This window comes from Lutjanus erythropterus, chromosome 15 (genome assembly GCF_056507025.1).
Source record: "Lutjanus erythropterus isolate fLutEry1 chromosome 15, fLutEry1.hap2, whole genome shotgun sequence".
In the NCBI taxonomy this organism is placed as follows: domain Eukaryota; kingdom Metazoa; phylum Chordata; class Actinopteri; order Lutjaniformes; family Lutjanidae; genus Lutjanus; species Lutjanus erythropterus.
This window is the reverse complement of record NC_139331.1, coordinates 20,219,123-20,241,242: the sequence shown is the minus strand read 5'-3', so window position 1 is coordinate 20,241,242 and position 22,120 is coordinate 20,219,123. Positions and strand designations below refer to the sequence as shown.

Below are 22,120 nucleotides of genomic sequence, written 5' to 3'. Positions count from 1 at the left end.
GCCAAAGGGACGGACAAGACGTTTGGTTTATTGCGTCAATTACTTTATTCATTTCCTCCCCCTCATCAAAAGAAATGCGGTTTACCAAAGCTACTACATACATACAAATGGCCATACAATAGCAGTTTAACCATTTTGTCGTCAATAAATCCTTGAACCAAGTCATGATTTTTCATTTTGTTGTGGGGCTCTTCTACTGTGGACAGAAGTGCAGGCGGGCAGGACACCACAGCTTCAGAAACAAAACCAAACTAAGCAACATTTACACAAGGATCATCTAGATTTTATACAACAAATGTTTTCTGTTTTTTTTTTTTTAAATGTACTTAAAAGCCACAAAACTAGCTTGAGCTAAATCTGCTTGTAACTAATCCAGAACTAGAACGCACTGCTTGTGTCAGGAGGAACAAAAATGATTAATTTTTTTTTTTTTTTGCATAGTTTCTCATAAGGCACGTTGGCACTTGATAAACAACTAAAGTGAGTCGTCTCTGGAAGAACCATCTTCTGTAACTCTTGGTTTCATTCGACAGATTTGAAAGGCAGATCAGGTCTCACTCATGTCATGTGATGTTGAACTGGATCGATACTAGCAGCACACATCCATTCAGTTGGTTTGGTAAGAAGTGACACTAACATCCCGGCATTAATCTAGAAATTGTGCATATTCAGACATTCAGTTGTCATGCTGTAACCCTTCACGTGTATCAAATGTCTACACACAACAAATTGTGCAACAGGTTGGGGTTAAGCAAGTGAAAAGGCAATGTGAATCAGAATCAAAAGAAGGATTTGCATAAAAGAGGCGTCGTGGCAACAAGTGACTATTTTCAGTAACAAGGAAGAGGACTTGGATGCACAAACCCGAAACGTCCAATCGTCCGTCTTAAAATCGTTTTCTTGATGTTTTGTGTATCGGAATTCAAAATGAATGATTTTTGTTTTTGTTTTGTTTTTCTTCACATTTTTCGACACCATGGCAGCAGAGAAAGTCCAGCAGAGTGTTCAGGTTCTGTTAACAGTTTGGTGAAGTCAAAGTTCAGAGTCTCTTTCAGATAGACGGAAAGTAGAGAGGGGTGTTTGGGGGTGTAGACGAGGAGGCTGTCCTCTCTAACCCAACTGGTCCTCATATTGCTTACGGAAGCAGTCTCCAGTAGGGAAGAAGTCCCAGCATCTCTCCTGGTACATCTTCCACACATAGGACTCCTGGAGAGGAAAAAAAAACCCACATCATGTAGAGCAGTTTATTAATTAATTTTACACATAAGATCAGTTTACTAGTTATGGGGAGTACCACTTGTGTCGCAGTTGTAATTATGCTATTACTTAAGAGTACCTCACCAATTAAGGATTGGCCTTTTATAACATTAATAATAGTATGATGTATCAACTATTAAAATTTATGCAGAAGCTCAGAGATTTGGAGCTGTGGTTGTGTCCGAGAACCTAATTAATTGCAAAATAACATAATGCCTTTAGTTGTACACATGGTGGGTTTGTATTTCCATTTCCTGTGACAACTGAGTGATATTTAAGAATGGTGGAATAAAATAGAAATCAGGAGCCTTTTCACAAAAGCAATTTGTGAGGACTGCTGCCCTGCAGATCCCAGCGTTACATTTAACAAATGATTTTTGAAATTACAGATAAAGCTGTAAGTCTTACATGCTCATGCATGCGTCACACGCATGGCATTTGTTTTGAATAATGAAACATGTCACACTGAGCGACAGAAAATAATTTCATGATGCAAATTGCAGGTTGCATGGTACAAATTTGGAACAAGCCTCAGGGTTTTAAAGTAAAGGGTAGATATGAACTGTGTAATACTGTATGAACCCCAGATACTTCACTAAGTTAAGACAGAAGTACACTTCATTTGGATTCAGAACTTAAATTAATGATCAATAAAGCCTGTCTGTGTTCCCTGCAGAAACACGAGAGAGTTAATTGTGATTAAAACATTACAGCTTTGGGACATTTTCTCTACAAGTATCTCCATTTGATTCTTTTTGTAGCCTGGAGGAGCTGCAACAAAGTCTTTGTGCTAAATGTGTGACAGAAAAACAGTGCATGCACATCAAATAAAAACAACTTGCATCTCAGGTGCTCGACAATAACAAGTTAATATCAAAAAAAGTCAAAGTGAACCCACGCATTGCTTCTTCCTCCTGCTACGCTGCACTTATGCAACATAACAAGTGGGTTGAAATGTTGCACAAGTAAAACCTACTGAAGTTTCTGTAACCTTTCTTTGCTGTCTTGAGATTGATCAGACGAGAATCTCACAGAACAAAGTGTCGAGGAGAAGAACTGAGGTACGTACCTGACCCGTGTGTTCAGTCTCGTCCTTGTTAATCAGGTACATCAGGAAGAACCTGTACACAGGATGACATAAAGGTGTCATCAGAAATAATCAGAAATTCTTCACAATTTGGTCATTTTCTGTTTGTCACTGCACTCACAGGTAGTTAGCTAGGTTGTGCTCTTGTAAGGTGTGGGTTTCAAACCCGTGAGGCGTCCGGTCAAAGTAGTCATTCCCAATGCCACAGATGAAGCATTTGGTCTGAAAGAAGAATAATTACATTTTAATTCAGCTTGTACATCACACTCTTACTCCTGCTGTATTTCAGTGACTGTAGTTTAGTTCTTTTGCCCTTCGGCCTGAAACAGTTTTGAGGTTTTCAAGTGAAGCTTTGAATGTCTGTCAGCATATTTTATGAAATTATTACCCTAGAAAGTCCTTGAACAAAATCCTCAATTTGAACAGTCATTCAATTATTGAATGAGTTTTTCTTTTCATTAAATTAATTATGTTTAATGAATATAACTAAATGAACAGATGCTGCGCAGCATTTGAATGTTAATTTAGACTGTGAATGTCAACACTATGAAGGATTCTCTGAACCCAGTTTTTACAAACAAACCCAGAGCTGGAAGCATAAAGTGTTAAAATGACACATAACTCATTGATTGGACAGTTTTGGTGATCGTCATCCTGCATTATAACCACGTTGAACCACGTGGAGAAGCCAAATTAGCCTCACGTTCAGCGCTCTCACCGGTGGTGTCTGATGTAGATGGTATGTCAAGAGTCTCTCACACGAGTCATTGTGGTTCACGAGAGTGTCTGTACACTTGGGCTAATAATACAGTGTATTGGCCAGTAATGTGTAGTTAAGTACTTTGCAGTTGTGGATAGGTGTCGCAAATTAATGACTTAGGATACATGTGTAGGCTTTTTGGTAATTTTGTATAAATTACGGTTGGTTTGTTATGGTTTCTATGTCGTTATTTTTTAAACAAATGGACTGATTAATCTTTTCTAATTATTTGTTTCAGGCGGTCACAGAGCTTTAGTTTAGTCTGCACGAGTTTTACACCTGACCACACAAACTGCACTAACCAGGAAACGCACCAGAGTTGGATTGTTTGAATCAAACAGGTTAGCCGTTAAAACACCCTTAATATCAATAATTAGCCTCCATATGCTTGCCTCAGCTTATGACTAAAGGAAAATGTTTCCTCCTGATTTACAGTTTTGGAACCGTGTCTCACCTCCATGTCCTCCTTCACCTGCTCCTGCTGGTCTCTCAGCTCACCAAAGGCATCAATGATCAAACCTGAAGGACGGAGAAACAGTTTGTCATAAAATGAGTTATAACACATCTATTTGACTGATATGAATACATGACAAGACTTTGGTGCATGGCTAGAAATGTTTTTTTTTTTTTTCAGTTGCTTTTACGCTTCAGGATGCAGAACACAGACAAATGTGATCTGTGTTACATGTCACCCAAAATAAATGAAATGAAAAAGTGATGATAGTGTACCCTGGATAATGGCCAGCAGGATGACAATGACAAAGAAGAAGAAGGTGATGTCAAACAGGATGCGGTAGAGCTCATAGGGGTCTCCAGCTGGGTCTTCCAACTCGTCTCCAATACCACCTCCAGCTCTCACGCCCACGTACATGTGGAACAAATAGCACTGCCAAGAGAAAAAGCGGAAACCAACTAAGACCTTCATATCTCACGTTTTTAAGCTGAATGATGAGTACAGTATTCTGCGGTATCTAGGGGACGGAAAATGAAAAACTAAATTTAATTTTCAGCTTTCGTTTTAGACAAAAAAAACTAAATTAAGTGTACTTAAAACTGGAAACAAAAAGTATGAAGCCTGAAGAAGTAAAACATGTCTAATAAAAAGTTAAAAAAAAAAAGGACTGTACTTTAAAAACTGTTGTAAATAGCTTGAAAAGGATTAATTTTCAAAACCATAATCATTCCCAACTTGTGCCAATGAAAAAAATCACACAGTTCATGAATGAAAAATACTTTGTGCCCAGAAGTCATTTACTGCATTCATTCATTCATACCCTGATGAAGGACAGTAAGCCAATATGTTCCAGTCAACTATTCAAAATAAAATCCTTTGCAGTCTTTTTTAACTCCAAATATTTGCCCTTGCTGAGGGCTGCAGGCTTTTTCTTACACAAAAGGACGCTATTTTCAATTTTCACCAATTTTTCACAAATTAATAGATGCCTGAGGTGGTTTGACTTACCGTCATCATGTCATCACACTTCATGTCAGGCTCATCTTCATCCTCACTCTTATTGTAGAACTTCCTGAAGAAGTTGAAGGCCACCACGGTGTAGAGATACACAACCACGGCCAGCAGACCCACAGTCAGCACAAGCTGGAAGAGAAGACAGTTAATTAAAATATGGTACTAGCATGCGCTGAAACATTTTATTTGACCTTTATTTGTTGCCGGTGACAGTTTGAGATGAGAGTCGAGGGGGCAGCAGCCTCCTTGGCAGCACAAATGACTGCAGCTTTCCTTGTTTAAATGTAGATTTTGTGGGAAACGCTTGTAGCTTTTGTCAGAGAACTGGATCCACATGTCAGTGAAGGTTTTAATGTAGAAAATGGAGCAAAAAAGCACTACAACATTTTCAGGACCTCTACAGTTGAAATGAGGGTTTACTAGCTTGTTATTCTGCATTTTAAATATACAAACTGCATACTATTAGTTAATTTAAACTAATTTTACTGGATGTTATTTAACAGTATTCATTATTAGTAATTAGTATGCAACTAAACTGCAAATGCAATAATTTATTCACAATCAGCATCAAGAGTGAGAAAAAAAGAAAAATCTCACTCATCTTTCATTTGAGTGATAAACAAGGAAAGAAACTAGATTCAAGTTAGTTAAACCTATTTTTTTTTCCCTTGGTGAATGACCCCAAATTCAAATAAGGCAAAAGAAATGAAAATGCTTTCATAAGTGGTGAAACACCCTCAAGAATAAAACACTAAATTCTGTTGCTTTTGACTTTTTCCATTTAACTCCTTTAATCTGTTTCTCATGATCTTTATTTCTTGACATCCAGTGAAGTGTAGGACTGTGAATCTTCACAAACAAGCAGTTTCTATTTCAAAGCTCTCTTTTTTTTTTTTTCCAGAGGATAATTTCTTGATTTGATTATGTTCAGTATGAATCACAATGCTGTTATTCTCTCCCTATTATCTATCACAGGGATAATGTAGATGCAGATTAGATTAACAAGTATTTCAATGTGAGATGAGGACCTAAACTAACAGTAGCACAATATATCTCCACATTTTTCTAAATGTGTAACAATTCAAAACCACCTAAATACTTTCCTTAATTTTCATTTGAAGGCCTTCTGGTAGACTAGAAGCTCGGAAAAAGGAGTAGCTGCTCTGCCATAAGATGTTGAGTGAATTTTGATAACCTCCTTATATGTACTCTGCCTCCCTCTGCTGGTTAAATTACTTACCTGCTTGCCATTGTGAGTGACAGAGGACAGGATGGTACGAAGGGTCTTGAAGCCCATGGCGATGTCCAACAGATGGGCAGCAAAGAAGAAGTTGTTGAAGTGTCCAAAGATGGACATGGTGGTGTACCAGATCAGATACAGGAAGTTCTGCAGGAAAAGAAAAGGAACTTATTAGTAACAAATAAAAATGCCTCAAATGTTTATATATATTTGCCCTTGAGCTTGTACAGTTTTATTGCATAGTTTGCAATACTATAATGACATATGTAGATGTTACAGTTTCATAAACTGAACCCTAATCCTTAAGCCAATATACACACAATTTTTAATTCTGTATTCTTTATATTTCTTTTTTCTGGTTCTTATTTCTACTCTTACATTAATTTATATTATTAATGGTTGACTGGACTCTCAGCACAGCGTTAAAAGTATCCCAGCCTGCATTTCACAACACATACTTGTGCACATGAAAAATAAAACCACTGAATCCTATGACAAATAACATCCAAGTTGTTTGCTGGGTTTCTCTATCAGAGCACTAAAGTTGTGGTAAAGGTTAATGATGCACTGATTTTGCTACAATTCAAGTCCATTTAGAAAATTGTTACACAAGTTACAGAATAACCCTATCGACTAAAAACCAGCTTAATTATGTTTTTTTCACTTGATTGAATACTAAGTGCTTTTTGTACACATTTAAATAAACTTACATTGTCAGTCAGAACGACTCCCAGTTTCCAGATGTGGTACTTTGTGTCAATGGAGCTCAGCCTGTCAGTGAGGAAACAAAATGTTAAATCACAGCAGTAAAATATCAACTGTTCCTATGTATCTATCATTCCATCTATGTCATGGCAATTGTCGATAAAATGTGGGAACTGACTTTAATACCTGAATCCAGGCTATAGTCAGTCCCTAATTCAAAAACCCTTTGAATTTTTAAGTAACCTTTAATAGAAGTAATAAATAACATCTGTCTATTTTCAGTGGTTGTCAATAGGGATGCTGGTCAGTACCAATAAGTCAGTGATTGCTTCATTTAGAGGTAAACTCTTTTTTTAGCCTAGTCTCTTGGAATATTAAAGGAGGAGGAAAGAGAAAACAAGGGTTGAGTTCTCACCAGGAGACCAGGGAAGCTTCCTTCTCTACAGTCTCCACTGTGGGGTCAAAGTCCAGAGCACTCTTATCCAGGCCTAAGAGCTCAGCGATGCGTTCAGCTCCATACAGGTCACCGTATTTGTTGATCACCTACACATTACAGAGGGAGGACAGCAGAGATCAGCTTAGTCACTCAACATCAGACTGTGAGAAACAAGTCTAGTCAGTTTAAGAGACGATGTAGCAACAGAGAAGAGCTATAACGTTTGAGAAGGCTAATACATACTTAAGGGTGTCCCCTGCAAAATTAGTATAATTTTACAATAATTTCCCTGCTCAGGGATGTGCCAATCAAATACTCAGTGTCGTATCAGTCCAATACTGGCCAAAATCACTGAATCAGATGACAGAAAAAAAAAAACAAAAGTGTAAGAAAATACTTGAGTATTGCGATATGTTTTGTGACACTGTCGATTGTCAACAAAAACTGTCATGATATTGTGATGCATGCCAAGATTCATGGCAGTGGTTCATTCTGCGTTGTGTTTAAACCCCCAACCACTAGATAGCAGTGTTGTTATCTATCGTGTCTGTTCTAACTGCACGAAAAAGTAAACTGTTTTAACTCAGATTTTATGCATATGAAGGTTTGTTCTTTACACTCGCTATTACACAATCTTAGAAAAGAAGAAAAACTATAATCTGATATGAGCCAGTAGCCTAAACTATTACACAGAAGTTTAGGTCTAACTAAACTTTAAATGACCTGCTGTACAGGGCAAAGTGTCACAAATAACACAGATGAAATTCATTTGAATTTTGAATGTTTGAATGGTGACAACCAATCAGAAATGTTGCAAAAAGTTCTGTGTGTGGAAAAAAAAAAATCTTATTTAAATTCTTACCTTTACATAACATCAACCAAACAACTGAAATCTGCATTATAAAAGCAATACTCAAATCTGTAACAAAATCTTGTAACTCAGATAACTCGAAATCAGAATCGACAGTTACAATATTGCTACATATTTATTTACATCTTGATTTTTACATCTGATAAATTACTGATTGACTAGCTTTCATTATTTTGCTTAATGACACACATAAGTAAATCATTTCAGATCAAAGTTACATTACTGTGCAGACTCACCTTGCGCTTGATAAACTTGTCCCAGTAGTTGTTGGGGAAAGACCTGTAATGTAAAGTAGAATTGAGACTCTGCTCAGCTCTGATAATAAAAATAGTTTGATCAAATGCATCTATTAGAGAAGCTTTAATAGAATTCCCTTCCCAAGTCCAATATATACAGAATGTTACTGTGTCCAAATTGTGTTAAGTTGGGATGATCAAGAATTCTTTTGGCTTCATCAACAACAGTTTAAATAGATTGTGTTTCATAGTGTACAGGTGCTAATCAAGATTGATGTCATCACTACTTTTATTACTGTTTCATCTATCTTTCTTCTTCCCTTTTTGAATAATTTCACTGAACAATGTAAAGAATTTTAATGTGACACTATTTATTCTGATAGTAATTTTTCTTTTACTAAAAATGAGAACATCCAGGTTTTTAACTGATGCAGTTTGTTCAATCTCCTCATTCTGTAGTCAAATAATTGTTTATTTGATAAAATGTCAGAAAATAAGGACACATGTCTCCTACAGCTCCCCTCAGCCAGTGCTTATTTAGTCCAAACAAAAAGGGCAGTGTGCAGTAGTTCTGGATATTTTTTCTGTCCAAACAACAGTTAAAAACCCAAAACAGACTCAATTTATTATGATACAACTTTCACACTGGAGACATTAGCAATACAAAGTGATTAATACATACAAATTGCTTCACATAATACTTTTAATGATTAACAAACTAATCATTCCCCCGAGTCTCTGCTCTGAACTTTTTTATGACTCACGGGGTGTTGATGACGAGTCGATCCCACTGGCCCTTGATGTCATCGTCAGACGGCTGTTCAGTGATGTAGAGACCGTCGAATTCAAGCTTCCTGGCAATCTCTTTCTCCCTCTTGAACACCACCAAAGGAACCTCGAGGTAAAATATTAAGACGAGTAACTAAAACTGCAACTTACACAACAGTATCATCTGCAAAGATATTTTGTGTCAGCTCATTGAGGAAGTCACAGTATCATGGATACAGCTACCTTCAGACAGTAGTAGCCCAACAGACAGAGGAGTGAGATGACGGTGTGGAATACGGCCAAAAAGCGCAGGGCTGGTAACATGTAGCCTGTGCTCTCCTGCAGGACAAACTCATCCATGTCGAAGAGTGTGTCTTCATCGTCCTCCTCATCGGCACCCCAGCGATTTTCATCAGGTACTTCTTCATCAGCTTCACCAGTGACCTGAAGACAATACCACATACAAAATGAATGAATTTCCAGTATTCTTTCTTACATTTGTTTCTAGTTTTAGCTTTACTCTTTGCCCTTCACTTTCCCTAAAATGCTTGATCATGATCATCACACTGAAATCGAGACCCACCAATATAAGTTTCAGGTTGCTTAAGCACCACACAGGCTGAACTTGTATATGTAATTTTTATATGGGATGAGGTTGGCATGGAATATCTGGTCTTGAAACTTCTTCAGTATGTTTGGCCAATTTGGATCACACTCTTGTACAGATGCTTGTGTTATTATTATTATTAAAGAAGTCTTTTGTTAAATTTGTAGAGTTTATACTCTTAATGAGAAATTGAAATGATCATGACTGAAAATAACAGACAAAGTTTTCACCTATCCACCTGTTTTTACATGACTTCCAGTTTGAGTGGATCTGAGCTGAAACATCAGACATTTGTAAAGTCAGAATGCCACAAAAAGGTTTGTATTCTTGGCTAGGCTAGAAAATTTGGATGTGAATCTTCACTGCCCTCACGATCTGATCTGATTATGAGTTACCTGGTAATGATTCCAATGTGCGATAGCTCATCCTCAAATTTTTATATTCATTTCATCAGTTAACACAAGCAGTCAGATAAATCTTAAGTCTCTTCTTATTTAGAAAGTGCCTTCAAAATCACAACAACAAGAGTCTATGATACTCCATAAAAAGCAGCATCTTTTCAGTCCCAGTATCTGCCACAGATTGGGTGATTCTCTTCCCTCTCTCAGAGTTGGATGGCAAAGTTCAAAGCGCCTCCTCTTTTCTTGGCTGCAGTTTGTGCTTCCAAGTAAGTTAATAAAATCCAAAATGTGCCCAGATGGTGGCTTTTAAAATACTGGGTGTATTTTTTAATCACTCACTGCTGATTTCTGCCTCCCATAGGTCCCAACAAATAAATTTTACATTAGACTTATATTCACCCACCTTTCAATAGAACAGCCTGAGCCGAAACATGTGGGCTGTAAACTCCTGATTATGTTACGTCACTGCATTGATGCAGAATTCTCTCTGTCTGCATCACGGTTCATCATAGAACCCTCTATAACCCTCTTCTTTAGCAGTAGTTAAATGGCACCCACTGCGGAGTTAGTGCCACCAACTATTTCTCTCAATGCATCCAACTTATATTAATATTCAAATAACAGTGGTAGAAGGAAATGTGCATCTCTTCAAATTTCTGTTAAAATTGGCACTTGGACAGAAACTTGACTTGAGTTACCTTATAGAAGAGAAGAATGAAGTTGATGGCAAAACACACAAACAGAGCCAGGAAACGCAGGTTGTAGAAGTTGCGAGCCAGATAGTTCTGTAGTGAACATTGAAAACAATATATATGAGTGCTGAATACAGGAGTGTTGAACCAAACAATATTGAAAAAAAACGAGGGCTCACCAGCATCTTGGTCACGTAGACGTCCAGAAGAGCAAAGATACTGGACATGAAGGCGGGCGCTGCCTCTTTAGGCTGACTCGATCTGGTCTTGGGCTTCTCCTCCACCACTGGCTCCTTGGCCTCCTCTTCCTTTGGCTTATCCTCCTTCTCCTGGTTCTCTGTGCTGTATTCAAACACAGTTCATTTTATTTTGTATGATGAAAATTAATTTTCCTCTCACTTAATTTTACTCACTCTGCTTTCTCTGGTTCACTCTCTGGGGTTTCAACAGGCTTGGCAGCAGCTTTCTGAAAAATGAGGAGGAATACATTTTCTGAGAGACTGAATGGAGGTGATAATGAAAAGTAGACATCTACTGGGTTTAAAGGGGTAGTTTGGATTTCTGAAGTGGAGTTGTATAGCAACAAATGACATGAAAACAAAACAAAAAAACAATGTATAGACTCGACATAATCCCTTTCAATCCCTTATGACCTACTAGAAGTGTGTGATTGTTATGTCTGCAGAGAGCCGATCCTTTGTCTGTATTTCTCATTATTTTGCTGTGATTGGAAAACTTTACCAACCCAGCTTGCAAAAATACAGCTTTCCGTTGGAAAAGGTGGCCTGACAGGAAGGTAAAGTAGTGAAAATATTTTGAATAAACTGATACTGATTTTTTTGGCTGGACCTTTTTTGAAGTCTCTAAAATACATTTTGCTGCGGACCCTGTCCACAGCAGTTCATTGATGATTGCCATCTGCTGCAGCTAACTGACTATCAATAAGTACTGATCCCACTTCAGATAATCCAAACTATCTCTCTGAAGTCTTTAGCCACACAGAAAAAGTTATTAGAATTCGACTGCAAACCTTCTTTTGATCGGTTGTGGAGGTCTCTGCACTCAACTCAGAAACATCACCCAGGCCCGGCTCCACATGTTTTCCTCCTTCCTTTTTCACTGGTGCTGTCAGCATCTCTAGCATCATGTCAACCTCTGCGATGTCGCCTGTTGGGGTCATGGCTATATCTAAGCTTCCCGATGACTCTATGGCCTCCACTTTCTCCCCTTCAACCGCATCTCCGTGGATGCCAAACTGGGTTGGATCAGGCATGTTTCCAAGGATGTCCGTCACCTTCATGTTCTTGGCTCCTTCAACCAGGCCACCGCCAAACATGGAGGACCAGATGAGGTGGAAGAACCCAAATATGACGCCATAGATGCCCTTAAAGAAACCGGTGAAGAGCATCCAGAAGAACGAGAAGAAGCCTGTGATGATCTCCTTTATACTCAGTTTCTTGATTTTCTTGAACTGCTTGCGTGCATTTTTAAGAGAAAACATTTCCCGGACAGAGGTGATCTTCCTCTTAACTGAGCAGCATGCGGTGGTGAAGGCTGATGCAGACTCCAGGGCGGCCTCTTCCTCTCCAGATAGGTCATCCAGGATGCTGTGCCCGTCTTCCTCTTCCTCCTCCTCAGGTTGTTCAACCGCATCTGGTTCAGAGATCTGAGAGGCCAGCTGCATTTCAAAAATGGTGTCCTCACAGAAGTTCACAAACATCTCCATCTTCTCACTTTCTCCGCCCTCGTTGACCACGTCAAAGATGAACTGACGCTTGGACTCTTTGACCTGCGGCTTCTCCCACTGCTCGCGGCTTGACTCACTGATCTCAAAGTACACCCTCTCGATCCGCTTGGCGCTGCCCATGATTTCAATACGACCCAGATATGGCTCAAAGTAGCTGAGCACACTCTCCGCCAGGTCTAAGAAGGTGGCGAGCCTGGAGTCGTGCGGCATGTGTTCTGACAGGTTGGTCAGCAGCACGGCCACATTGAAGCCGATATCTTTGGCTGGCTCATGGAATCTCTCCACAAACTCTTTGTAGTTGAACATGTCGTTCTCGTCGGCCTCTGCACACGAGAGCAGGAATTCGATCTCAGATTGGCTGTACTGCTTCTGGCTTTCCATCGACTTCTGGAACTCCTTCTTTGAAATAATGCCTTTGAATTCAGGGTCGTACTCCTTGAAGTTGTCGGAGGTTGTCAGGTCCTTCAATTTGAGGAACATATCGAAGAATTTGAGGATCATCTCCACATTGTTAGAAGATTCCACCAGGGTGTCAACCATCTGTTTTCCAATTGTTCCATTCACAACGTTACCTAGAGGTGGAGCACATGCATTTGAGTAATTATATTCCTCACTTCCGCTGCACAACACGGCTTGACTTGCTTGCAACCTTTCTGTTTTTTAAGGGTATTCCCAGGGTTCTCCAAGTTAAATTTAAGACTTTTTAAAATCTATTTAAAACTACTTAGAACTAAATTTAAAACAAACTTCACAGTCATACTGGTAAAAGTATTTAAGATATAATGTAAAATCAATTATAATTTTTAAGCCTTAGAAAATAATTATCATTATTATGCTCACATTCACATTGCCTGGAATAGGCTGAAACCCACTCATTTTGGATTTTGCTCCCACTGAAGGTTTAAACAACACTTGTCAGGAAAGAAAACAAAGACGTCTCTCAATGAACAACTGACTGATTTGCGCTATAATGCACGCACACTCCACAGTCAAGAGTGTTAATACACTCATGTAAACAGTTCCTCTACTGTCAAAACATCCAAGTCACCCCAGAGTTGATTTTTACACACATAAAACATTTTACATTTATTTGGCCTTTTTTGCCTTGATTTCAATAGGGGCACCTGCAGAGATGACAGGAAAGGGAGCAGCAAATGGGCCGCAGGCGGGAGTCGAACCAGCCTCACTACATGGGGTGCAGACTCTATCAACTGAGCTACAGGGGTGCCCCATTTACAATTATTTATGACGTTACTGCATTTATTTAATCCTATGAAAGGGCAAGTAATAAATATCAGACCTCTGAAAATTAAATTCAATTTTAAGGCCTTATTTTGAAAATAATAAATTCAATGCTTTTTAAAATTACATTTAAGACCCTGTGGGGACCCTGTTGTTGGTTTTTCAAAAGATGGAACCTTGTACCCTGTACTTTATTTGGTATAACTTCAGTCATGATCCACGTGAGCTGAGCCAATACTGAAAGGTGAAATGAAAACACTGCAGATACTGATTGGCCAGAGAGAATCGGTACTTGAGTTGTCACTTGCACAACACAGAGAAGCCAGTCGTCTTATCTGCGCTGTGATGTAGGATTTCTCTCCTGTTTCTTTAAGCAGTCTTTTGTTTTGCCACCCTCAGCTTTTTCTGAAACACTGTCTCCAGGCTGTGACAAACAGCCACATACCAAAGCAAGAACACATGACTACTACAGACAAGGACTAGAACTGTGTCAACATGTTTGTGTTTTTTGTCATTTCTTTGAGAAAATGACAGCCTCAGGGTCTTACCCTCTAGCAGAGACAGCATCATAACAACCATGTCCTTCTGTAAATCCATCAGTTCCTTCAGCAGCTCAATCTGACTGGCATCCTACAAGGAAATCAGATCATTTTATTAATGCTTTGCTCTAAGAGAATTTCTCTTAAACAATCTGTTTCTTTTCTCTTCCCTTTGTTTTTTCGTTGTGAAATACTAACACTTTCACCTCTTCAGGCCTCTAAAACAAACCTTAAATTTAAAAAAGATTTGCAGGATCCTAATTCCAATGCAGTCTTCTGATACTTACTTACTCCATTCTCCTTCATTGCATTTAAACAGTTCACTTAGATTTTTGTAGATCGTTTGGCTAAATAATTTTCCAGTTTGGTCATTATGAGTCACTGTACCTTTTGTGTGTATCCATGACAATACCACTGAACATGCTCAGGTTCAATCTAGTTCACTGTCACCTAAGAGGACTTGCTTAATGTCCAGTATGTTCACATTGTGATCATTCTTAATAAACGGTTATTCCAAGACAGTGAGATCACTGACTCACACACAAAAGAATTAATTTCTAGTTTTCATCCCATGAAAAGTTTTGAAGATTTTTTTTTTTTTTGAACACCTGCCAGGCCTACGGGATGGCAATGCCAATGAAGTCCTCTAGTCACAACACAAAAAGGCTGGGAACAACCTGCCATAATGTGTTAATCTACAGAGATAAATCTGGATCATCATACTGGATTACTACATGCTATTCAAATTATGGTTATCAAATCATAAATATAAATGCAGATTTCTTATTTTAACACATACTGTCTTGCCGTCTTTGTAGGTTATTAATTGATGCACTTCTAGACATCTTATTTGCTTGTTTTAGTTATAGCCGACCTCATTTGTATTGTCAAAAGAAGATAGTTTATAAGGAGAAGAATGGCAAGGTTTATTGTACCTGAGACAGCTTCATCTGCATGTTGGCAAATACATGCAAGAAACCCACAACTGCATCCCACAGTCTGCTGTGAGCTAAACTCTGCTGATTCCCAATACACGGGCCCTGAAGGAAAGACAGATGATGAAAAAATTAAATATGTGATGAAAGTAATTTGCATCTTTAGATTGCAGAATTAACAGTACTGACTGAGAGATCATCTCGTTACCTGAATATACTCAGTCAGTGAATTGAATATCTGCTTGGCAACAGATAAAGCTTTGGAGAAGTTGACTTTTCCAGTGTCATCAATGACATCTTTTCCAGAGTAGTACCAGTAGAAGTCACTGATAGATTCCTAAAGATCAAGGAAACAGTGGATGACAATGAAGATGGCAGAGTGTGTGTACATTTTGCAGCTTTATATATGTGCCTTACACACCTGAAGACGGAGCAGATAGTCCACAGTGCTAATAATAATGTTGACTGTGGTTGTGTTGCCAGTTTGTGTTCTCAGGAAGTTCTGGAAATCTAGCAGAAGGAAATATTCTCATTCTTATTATACCCCATGTTCTTCCCTCCTCTTATGAATCACTGTGTCGTCATGGAACAGCAAAAAACAGCTTATACAAACAAAACAACGCTCCAGTTGTCACTGACGAGACACTTGAGTGCACCTCACCTCCATTGTGGCCCTCGCACAGAAGTTGCAAAAACCGGAACAGATCTTTAGTAAACTCATCATTCTGCAGCACCTTGGAACCTTAGAAAAAAAGACATGTTGGTGAATAAAACTGTGACCCTACACAAAGGAATTTAAAAGGTAACTTCTGTATTTTTCAACCTGGACTCTATTTCCAAATGTTTTTGTGTCTAAGTGACTAAAGGGGGATGTATTTTTTTTTAATTGATTCAGTATTGAAGGAGACCATTGCAGCTGTCAACATGCTACAACGTAATCATTGTGGACAATTCAAAAATGTCACAATACGTCCAGTAAAAGTGCTTGTTTTGACCCTAACAGGCTCAGATTGTTATTGTTTGTGTCTGTCGAGGTTTATCTTTGTAGGGATCCTGTCCAACCAGAAACAGCTCTTTTATTGTTCTTGCCAAACATATCATCTTTACAGAAACAGTAATTTTAACAAGACAAACTTTATTTAAGCTCAACATAAACAAAATAAAGCTCGCCAAAAATAATCCTGGTTCACTTTTCCACTGTTCCAACAATCACCACCTCTGGTTTGGTTATAATAAACTGTTAATTCACCACATTAGATGTGAAAATATTCTGGCTTTACATTCCCTTTTCCCCTGTTGCTTCTCTGATGTCTAGCATCAGCAGCTCTTCGGAATGGGAACATTCACATCTCATGTGGTGAATTTAGGGTTTATTTAGACCAAACAATGATCAATGGAGCGGTGGACACAAAAACCAGGACAGTTTGAGTGAGTTGTATTTTGTTTCCGTCCAATTTGAATGAATTCAATCTTTAATAAAAAGCAATGCTCTACATAATGTTGTCAGATACTTAGAATAACAATTTCAGTGGCAAGAACAAGCAATTTTAGTGGAAATACTTTCATGTTTCGTAATTGCCCATGAGGCAGCAGTCTCGCTCAATACTTAACCAAGTTTTAAAAACTGTTGTCATGATCATGGATGCTTTATGAGAACTGAATTGGACTGAAGTTCTATGAACTATGAAAGCTGCTGCTGAGGCCAACAAATCTTGACCAATTTTCCACATATGCTTCCGTCGTGCAACTCATAGAGCATGCACACTAGAGACTTTTGCCAGCTGACCTGTAGTGGCTAGTACTTCACTAACCAGGGGAATATGGTCCTCTTTGACTTTCCAAATGTTATCGCATTAAATGAATCAAATCCTGACAGCGAAACTAGTCATTTTGCGGGGGTTTGAATGCTCAAAAACTGTATTCACCGCTTTACAGCCGCTTCTTTCATAATGTAAGCATCTTTTTGGACCACTGTACATCATGTGACTACATGGTTTGGTCATGATGTCAAATTTACTTCAAAGCCCTGCGCTCCATCTGGGGGTTTGATCCCCAATAGCCACTTAAGACACAAAAACATGGGAAACAGGGTTCAGCTTGAAGAATACCGAAGGTACCCTTTAAGTCTTTATTTTCTTAAAATAAAGAAGTCTAATAATATGTGAAACTTCCCTTTAGAAGCAATTAATATGAGGCAAGCAGGACACGTTTCATGTTCAAAACATTTTGAAGTCCACGGCCTTTAGATTGCAGGTTCAAAACTGAATCCAAAGTGTTTGGATTTTGTTGTAAAAATGCTCTTACGTTAAAAAACAGTGAAACACTAGGACATTTCCATAAGCTGGAGGAAGCCTGATAACTTTCACATGCAGGCCGTGTTTGGGCCTGATGAAGGGTGTCATTTCAGAAAACCGCAGCGGACAGACGTTCTATTTAAAAATTTACCAGATAATCCAGTCAACAGAGCTAAAAGAAATGAAAAAAAAATACGTTTCTGTGTGCAGATAAAACCATGTGAAAGTTAGACATCTGTATGGAAACCAGCTTTGTGAAATAGGCCCAAAGTCCAAAGCAAGACAAAGCTTTGCTTAGGCTGTGGACAAGTCCACAAACCTTCAGTCAAACTCTTGGGAGGTGGCACTGATAGCCTTAGAACAGTTTGGAGCATCAGTAATAGGATTTGCATTAGTAAATGTTATCGTGAAGGGAATGGGAACAAATAACACACAAGAAAAGACAGGCAATGGATTCTGATGATCCACTTTCTGTGTACATTCTAACAGTCTGCATGCACTGTGTGGCCCTACAGACATCTGTGGGAAGGAGAGGCTGGGTACCAAATAAAGCAGGGAGTATGGACCACAGATATGGAGAAGACATTCAGGGTGGAAGCATAGCCATATCAGGATGATCTAAATTTGCTATTTACCCCGCTGAGTGTGGACTGCCATCGATGGGTTTTTAAAATGACAGGAAGGAGACAAACAATACACGAAGACATAAGCAAAAAGAGAGGACATTGAGTTACAATACCAAGAGATATGAATATATTGGCTACGAGTGAAAAATAAAGTCATGCAGTTAAAAAGAATAAGTTTTAGACGAGGGAGGGAAATCATAGGCCTGGGTTGTGTCTATGCTGCATCTAATGAGATGAAATAAGAATTCAGTCATGGTGAAAAATTCATAACAGTAACGGAGACACGAGTAGTAACAGTGAATTGTTAAACACAGAACTCAGTGGAAATGTTTAGCAGAGGACTGAATGATGAAAAGACGGACATAGTTTGATGTGAAAAGCATTAAGTGAAGAGTGTTTGTATTTATCATTGGTCGGAGATGGAAGTTTTAATGCTGGACCATGTCCTCTAAGACAAGTTCTGCACCATTAACAGCCACTCACAGACCATTCCTCTGAAAAAGATGACACTATACATAGCTACCTACCTCAATATCATCACAAAGGTTAACAGAAAGTTAGTTTATACTTATACTAAATCTAATGCTGTGAATTAAAGGAACAGTTCTGTTTTTTTTTTTTAGGGTTTGGGGGTTTGAGGTAATTATCGATAGTGTATTACTTACAGTAGATGGTGGTCGGTGTCCATGGTTTTGAAAATATTTTAGGCCTTTAAAAACATTTTTTGTAATGGTTAAAACATGTTTTGCTACTGACCCTGTCCACAGCAGTACATTGTTTAGCTTCCTATATCAATACTCCTGCTGCTTCTTCAAACTGAGACTGTGCCGACCGCGATCTACTGTAGGCAAATACACCAACTATGAATAAGTACCTCATCACTTCAAAAAAAGTCAAACTATCCCTTTAACAGTCTCATACTATACTCAAAACTCCCATCTGCTTTTTTTCCTCCTTACTGTAAAAGACGACATTAAAGACACCACACCAACGACTTCAGTGACTTCAAGACTGTAGCGCAAGCAGCAAACTATTTGAATTAATCAAAATTCACATTGATAGCAATGCAATTTTGATCAATCGTTTGATCATGTCATCTACAACGGCCAGACAGCAACTACCAATTAGAAACTACCATTTATCAACAGCTTTGACTGGACATTGAGGGTATTAAGTTGTCATGGTTCAGCATTACAGAGGCTTAGTGAAGGGAAAAGGATCTTTTGTTGTTGTTTTGTAAGACTGAGGTAAAAAAGAAAAATATGTAAAGGCTTGAAAGACTAAGGAAGGGAACTTGGGTAGAATAGCAAATATCCCATCTAATAAGATATCTCTTTACTTACTTGAACCCTCCTCTGTCACCATGCCAAGTCCTTCTGCTTTGTTCTGCCTCTCAAATGCATTCAAGTCCAGGACACTAGGGAAAGAAACTCAGAAGTCAAATACAAGCATTCAGTGTCTGCACAGAAGTTCCTTTTACAGTATAGATAATATAACAGTACCTGCAAGACTGCATCAGTCCTGAGAGACTCTTGAAAAAGCCTGCATCTCTTTTCTCTTTCAGGTAATCAAGCATTTTCTGAGACAAGAGACAAGGAAGGCATCAAATATCCCACTGTCAAAAACAAATGCTCAGGATGTGGAAATATAGTTTGGTGTGATGTTGAAGCTGAAAGTATTGTGCATTAGGCTTTCCAGATGTAAAGATGCCTGTAAACTACTGGTTCCCTGGACTCCCACTTTTTATTTCACCTACTTTTGTTTTGTTTGGTTGTCTGAGCATTATGTTGATTAATTTTGTCTGTCTATAGTCATTTATTCTGCTTTGGAAAAATTAGCTTGAATACACATGCAAGAATAAGAATACCACACAGATTATGATTTAAAAAAATGAAAACAAATGTTGAATATATGAGCTATATAATCTGACCTGCTGAACTTGCACGTTGCCTCCATTTAAGATGGAGATTCCCAGTTTGAGGGTGCAGGTCACCATGGGGCCCAGACGACCTGATGAAAAAACAAATAATGTAAGAATGTCTGCCTGTCCATTGATTTTCTCAACAATACTTCATCCTATTAACACTTCACACTTGGTGGTGTATTGCTTATCACCCAAGGAAGCGCAGTGTCAGTGGCAAGCTCTTGAGATCCTCAGGACTTATTTACTAGGAGTGTGTTACTACTACCAGAGGTACACACTATGTAGAGCTTTGAGAGGAGACCCATATTAACTGTTACAATGTTGAACTGCATGCTGGGTACAGCCATTTCTCCCTACATTCAACAACAGATGAAGAAAGAGAGACTGGCAATGTTACACTGTAGCAAAGTCTTTTAAGTTACTATTTTTTTCACTACATTCAAACATTTCAAGCATCAGTGATGTAACCCTCAGAATTAATGCTTTTGTTCCCAGAAGCGGCCTGCTTCCAAATGACACATATACTCTAGCACTGCTAGAAGACGTTAACTATGTCATGTCGGGTGTATTGCTCAGGACCCAAGGAAACACAGCGTGAAGTTGTTTGGATGAGTGGTCCTCGAGAAAGCTGCAAGAGTAATGTTGAAGGCCAAGCAATCAGTCTGTTCCGATATGTTTTGAACTGGCAATGCACCAGTTTCCTTTAAACTGCTCAGAAGATTTATAGCTAAGAAACAATCAGCTCATTGTTACCTTTACTGGCGCTGATCATCTGCAGCACCATCTCAGCGGCCCCACGGGCGTGCAGCCTCGCTTGCTGATACAGAATCTTTTGCTTTTCCATCTCTTTTTCCTGAGACACACACAGAGCAGTCATCATCAGTGAACATTTTATTTTACCTGTTCTGAATTTTTTGCAAAAAGTTACTGGCAAAAGGAACATTATTTTAATAGTCTGAGAGCCTTCTGACTGAATGAGAGCGTACCTCAAAAGTCTTTTCTTTCCCTTCCTCCTCTTCTTCCTCCTCATCCTCTGCACAGCTCTGAAGACAAAGGTCAAAAATTCATGTCTCATTTTTCATGTTTTTAACACAAGCCTTACTGAAGATATTTGTACATAAAAAGAACGTTAAGGCCACTACCTTTGCCATCATGTCTGCATACGCAATATACAAAGGATCTTCTTCCAAGTGACTGAAAAGAAATTAAGTCACAGTTACCGTGTGTGAGCAAGTCAACAAATGCCAAAAATAGAAGTTGGACTACTGTAAAAAGAGCATAATGCAAATCTCCTTGTGAAATATACTCAAATATACTAAAAATACTCTATCCTCATTGACATCAAAACTCAACACAAAACATCTCTACTAAACAATTTAATTGAATCACTGTTGAGTAAGATACCTGATACAATACAACAAATTCTTTTCACAAGCTTACTGTAACATAGACTCACTCCCATGTTCTCACCTTCTCTCTGTCAGAGCGTTGTGGCTGAAGTGAAGGATAAGTTGGTGGAGAGGGTCTGGCTGGATCTCAGCCACCTCCTCTTCCTCCTCCTCCACTATTTTCATTGGGGTTTTCTGCAGGTCCACAGGTGTGAAATGTTAGCTCTGTCCAGGTCCCATATGATCACTAATCATCTCTCTCATGAAACATCATTCCACCACAGCTTCAATCAATCCATCAACATTTTCTTTTTTGTATCTCCACAAACTCACTGACAAATTGTGCCCATTCACACATTTGTCAAAAACACTGAAATGAGTTAGTAACATTCAACTAGCACCGGCATGCATATGAGCTTTTGTCATGTCCCGGTGATCCGTGGAAAGGACAGGACGAGGAGAATTAAGAGTGGGTGATGAACAGCGCTGGAACCAGTTTTCAAACCCATGCATGTTACAGCAAACAGATGCAAGCAGTAAGCCATTTGGTGGTATGACTTTGAACATGAAGAATGATCCTGACTGCACAGGAGCCTGACAAAGAGGGACTATCACAACTACACAAATCTTCAAACTAAACTCACAGATTTGTAGAAGAAAACTGAGGATAAAAATAATCTTCACCAACAAGAACAGCAGAGAATAATCTGTTTTTTGAGCTACTGTATCTAAGGCTGTACCTTCATTTTACTCAATGGCACAGTTTCAGTGTCTTGATGAATTTGCTGCACATCTGCATACAGAGATCTAATATGAAATGTGATCTTCACATGACTACGCGAGCATGCCACTGACGTCACGGCCACAGAACGCACTGTAACGTCACCTTCACACTCA

At 38.7% G+C, this 22,120-nt stretch overlaps 1 protein-coding gene across 2 annotated transcripts in view; it reads right to left on the bottom strand.

Annotated features, from left to right (window-relative positions):
* Positions 1-21: 21 nt before the first annotated feature.
* ryr3 (ryanodine receptor 3) overlaps positions 22-22,120 on the bottom strand; it is a 151,673-nt gene continuing 129,574 nt past the window's right edge. For both annotated transcript variants that reach the window (XM_084738176.1, XM_084738177.1), the window contains exons 79-107: positions 21,306-21,418; positions 20,978-21,029; positions 20,822-20,878; positions 20,589-20,688; positions 19,842-19,921; positions 19,414-19,490; positions 19,255-19,328; positions 17,921-17,935; positions 15,653-15,733; positions 15,413-15,501; positions 15,200-15,328; positions 14,992-15,096; positions 14,066-14,147; positions 11,559-12,847; positions 10,942-10,994; positions 10,708-10,870; positions 10,535-10,621; positions 9,072-9,272; positions 8,825-8,955; positions 8,061-8,103; positions 6,933-7,060; positions 6,523-6,583; positions 5,813-5,959; positions 4,567-4,701; positions 3,834-3,990; positions 3,559-3,623; positions 2,466-2,566; positions 2,327-2,378; positions 22-1,206 (exon numbers count right to left, since the gene is read on the bottom strand). In XM_084738176.1, coding sequence (XP_084594302.1) covers positions 1,111-1,206; positions 2,327-2,378; positions 2,466-2,566; positions 3,559-3,623; positions 3,834-3,990; positions 4,567-4,701; positions 5,813-5,959; positions 6,523-6,583; positions 6,933-7,060; positions 8,061-8,103; positions 8,825-8,955; positions 9,072-9,272; positions 10,535-10,621; positions 10,708-10,870; positions 10,942-10,994; positions 11,559-12,847; positions 14,066-14,147; positions 14,992-15,096; positions 15,200-15,328; positions 15,413-15,501; positions 15,653-15,733; positions 17,921-17,935; positions 19,255-19,328; positions 19,414-19,490; positions 19,842-19,921; positions 20,589-20,688; positions 20,822-20,878; positions 20,978-21,029; positions 21,306-21,418 — 3,963 coding nt within the window. In that variant the 3' untranslated portion in view covers positions 22-1,110. The remainder of the gene's footprint in view (positions 1,207-2,326; positions 2,379-2,465; positions 2,567-3,558; positions 3,624-3,833; positions 3,991-4,566; positions 4,702-5,812; positions 5,960-6,522; positions 6,584-6,932; positions 7,061-8,060; positions 8,104-8,824; positions 8,956-9,071; positions 9,273-10,534; positions 10,622-10,707; positions 10,871-10,941; positions 10,995-11,558; positions 12,848-14,065; positions 14,148-14,991; positions 15,097-15,199; positions 15,329-15,412; positions 15,502-15,652; positions 15,734-17,920; positions 17,936-19,254; positions 19,329-19,413; positions 19,491-19,841; positions 19,922-20,588; positions 20,689-20,821; positions 20,879-20,977; positions 21,030-21,305; positions 21,419-22,120) is intronic.